The sequence below is a fragment of the Arachis duranensis genome, chromosome 5 (genome assembly GCF_000817695.3).
Source record: "Arachis duranensis cultivar V14167 chromosome 5, aradu.V14167.gnm2.J7QH, whole genome shotgun sequence".
Taxonomy (NCBI): domain Eukaryota; kingdom Viridiplantae; phylum Streptophyta; class Magnoliopsida; order Fabales; family Fabaceae; genus Arachis; species Arachis duranensis.
In genome coordinates, this window is record NC_029776.3 from 38,116,905 (window position 1) to 38,120,056 (window position 3,152).

The 3,152-nt window shown below is 36.9% G+C and overlaps 1 protein-coding gene across 1 annotated transcript; it reads right to left on the minus strand.

Moving 5' to 3' along the window:
• Window positions 1-1,552: 1,552 nt before the first annotated feature.
• LOC107489294 (protein MAIN-LIKE 1-like) lies at window positions 1,553-2,865 on the minus strand. The gene is made up of 4 exons (XM_016110045.1): window positions 2,159-2,865; window positions 1,989-2,079; window positions 1,813-1,902; window positions 1,553-1,573 (listed from the first exon to the last, which is right to left on the minus strand). The coding sequence occupies exons 1-4, from the start codon at window positions 2,863-2,865 to the stop codon at window positions 1,553-1,555; spliced, it is 909 nt and encodes a 302-aa protein (XP_015965531.1).
• Window positions 2,866-3,152: the final 287 nt, after the last annotated feature.

Below are 3,152 nucleotides of genomic sequence, written 5' to 3' on the forward strand. Positions count from 1 at the left end.
TTGTTAAAAAGAATCTATATCTGATATATATTTTATTTGATTGAATCTTTTTATATGTAATATCCATCCCTACATTACAATAATTATGTAATATTCATCTAGACTTTAAAGTGAGGCTCTTTTTTTTTTGTTATGGAGACCATGGTTGTGTTTCGCATGGATATGGGTCACATGGGAACTAGACCATATTGTGGGGCAGGTTTTTGCTCAGTAACAAATTGTAGAAGTTGGATCGTGCGACTACTTCATAAATAAATAGGGTACCAAAATCGGATGGTCCGATTTCATTGGAGAGAAAATTTGAAAATGCAGCAACACCCTAATCGGACCATCCGTGTTGTGAGTGTTTAAAAATTGATAAAAAAATGATTTGAGAAGTCGCATGGTCCGATTAGGGTTTCATAGTTTTTTTTAATCAGACATAAGTAATCGTAGGGTCCGATTTAGGGCTGCATTTAAATTATTAGTTAACAAAAAAAGTAGTAGTCGCATGGTCCGATTTGAGTATTATAACTTTTTGAATCAGATGCAAGTAATCGCTGGATCCGATTTATGGGTGTATATATATATGAACGAAAGGGTGTGTGTTGTGAAGAAGATTTCAGATCTGGTTCTTCTTCTTCTTGCTCGAGCACTTCTTCTCCTCTCTTCTTCTACCTATGTCGTTCTTAGTTTCTGTAAAATGAGGTAAAAAAATTTTGGTTTTAAAGTTTCTGTTCTTATTTAGGTAAGTGAGAGAGATGGATGATAGAATTCTTTTAAAAGTGTATTATTTTGGTCAGATTTTGTTACAAACTTCTGAAGGAGTGAAATTTATTTGTGAAAATCCGTTAGATGTTGTTATTCCCTTCACAATCTCATTTGAAGAGCTCAAAGGTGTGATCTATGAGAAGATTGATTCTGAGATGTCGAGAAAAATATCTTGTATTTTATACAGATATCCCATACCGGTGTTCGGTGGATTCGTCCAATTTGAAGCCAAATATGTAACCGACGAAGCGAGTTTGCAAGAGATGTTTTCAATGTATTTTGAAAATCGTGCCCGAATCTCGTTCATTGAGTTGTATGTGGAATTCGAACAATCTGAGTCCGACCGGAATATTGTACGAGAAGATTACAATAGTGACAGTGAAGAAGAGTTTGAAAGCAATTACGAAGTTGTCGGTCCAGACGGGGATGAAGAGCAAGGTGATGGCACTGTGGCCCCAGATGTGACAGACGTGGCAGATGCACTCGTAAACGAAGTGTCCTTTGAGGAGCCATCTTTCATGCGAGTGTTAGATTTGGAAGCCATGCATGTTCCAGAGTTTCCGGAATATACGAGTGTAGGTACGTAATTGGCTATGTTTATTAAAAAGGTAAGAATTTTCTAATAATTGATGTAGATTTGAAAGTTAAGTGACATGTGAATGTATACCGAATTATAATTTGTTTGTTGTGCTTATTTAGGTAAGTTGTAGATAATAATCTTTTTTAATTTGTTATTGGTTTAGTTAAATATAAATTAGTATGGACTTAAGTATTTAGGTAATTATCTTTTTAGCACTTTATTTTATTTGGACTGAGATACAACCTGATATAAAGTTTATTTATATCAGCAAGAATGTGGTTATACCTGTTTGTCCATTGCATAACCCAAGTTGAATGACTCGTAGCTGTGGCCCAGTTAAGATTCTTAGGACCAGTTAGGACTTCACCATGTGCCTTGTCTAAATTCTGTTCCTGATCAGGAACTCCCTGAACAAAACCGAACTGTCACCTAAACCGATCGGTCGCATGCCACTCAATGCATTCAAAAGACACCAATGGCACCGTAGCACTCCACACAACCGAATGCATGTAAATATCAGCAGGGATTATGTTCGGATCCACCCGATCCACACCATAAGCAACCCACACAAACTGATGAAAATTAACGGGACTCATTATTACAATCCAATTACAATAACATTAAACCAGAATCGAAAACTTATAATCCAAAAATATACCTGCCCTTCCTGAAGATCATCGAGTGCCTTCCTAATGTGAGCAAGTTTTAGATACCTAAAGCGTCGGTCTCCACGCTCCCAGTTACGCCACCTAATAATGACTTATGCTCATTATTAATACAATTCAATTCAAAAAATGATGTTATTGAGTCAACGTCAGATAATTTTACCTATTTGCAAGTGGAAAACTGTGGGGTTCTCTCGGAACCGGAGCTAGGTACGGTAGTCGCATAAATGCCCACACGAGCAACAGTATGAGTGGACCATCGATCTCCTTACAGTCATAACGAGATGCTCTACATAATGCCCTGTAAAGGTGGGCTAGGCATGCGGAACCCCAACTGTATTGTCCGATACTGTCAAAATCATTTAGCAAGGGCAGATATTTCCAGTGCACAGATGCTCCAGACTTGTCTCCAAACAATATCGTACCGATCAACAACATTATGTGGCACTTCACGTACCTCTGTATACTGATCTCATCAACCAAATGTAAGCGTTCTCTTAGATCTCGAAGCCATGTCAGTTTTATACAGCTCCCTCTACACTCTGACTTTCTTGGTGCAACCCCGAATTGATGGAGACACTCCGCCTTTAAGGCATCAAAGCTACTAATAGTCATCCCTGTGACTGGAAGACCGTCCGTCGGAAGACCGAGAATTAAGGCCACATCTTCTAGCGTCACAGCACATTCACCAATAGGAAGGTGAAAGGTATGTGTATCTGGATGCCACCTTTCAACTAAAGCATTCACCAATGCCTTCTGATTTTGGACTATTCCAATCTGGGACGCATAATAAAAACCTGTTACCCTTAAATGATCCTCAACTCTTTCATCATACCGATCCGGGAGTATAGGATGATCACACGTCAACATCCGTAAACTCTACAAAATCAAAAAGTACCACTCAAGTTATTAACAATTATTAATTTATCACAGAAACATCATAACTATATGTTATTTAGCAAATTTAGTCATTACGACCCTAACTTACTAATTAAGTAACCATAATTATTAATCATATATGACCAGTTACTCAACAAACAAATATTAAGTCAGTTTACTTAATTCTAAATAATAATAATTATAATAATAATAACTATAATGTCAACCACTTATAACTTAAACTACTAACAACAACAATTTTAATTAAATTTCTAGTA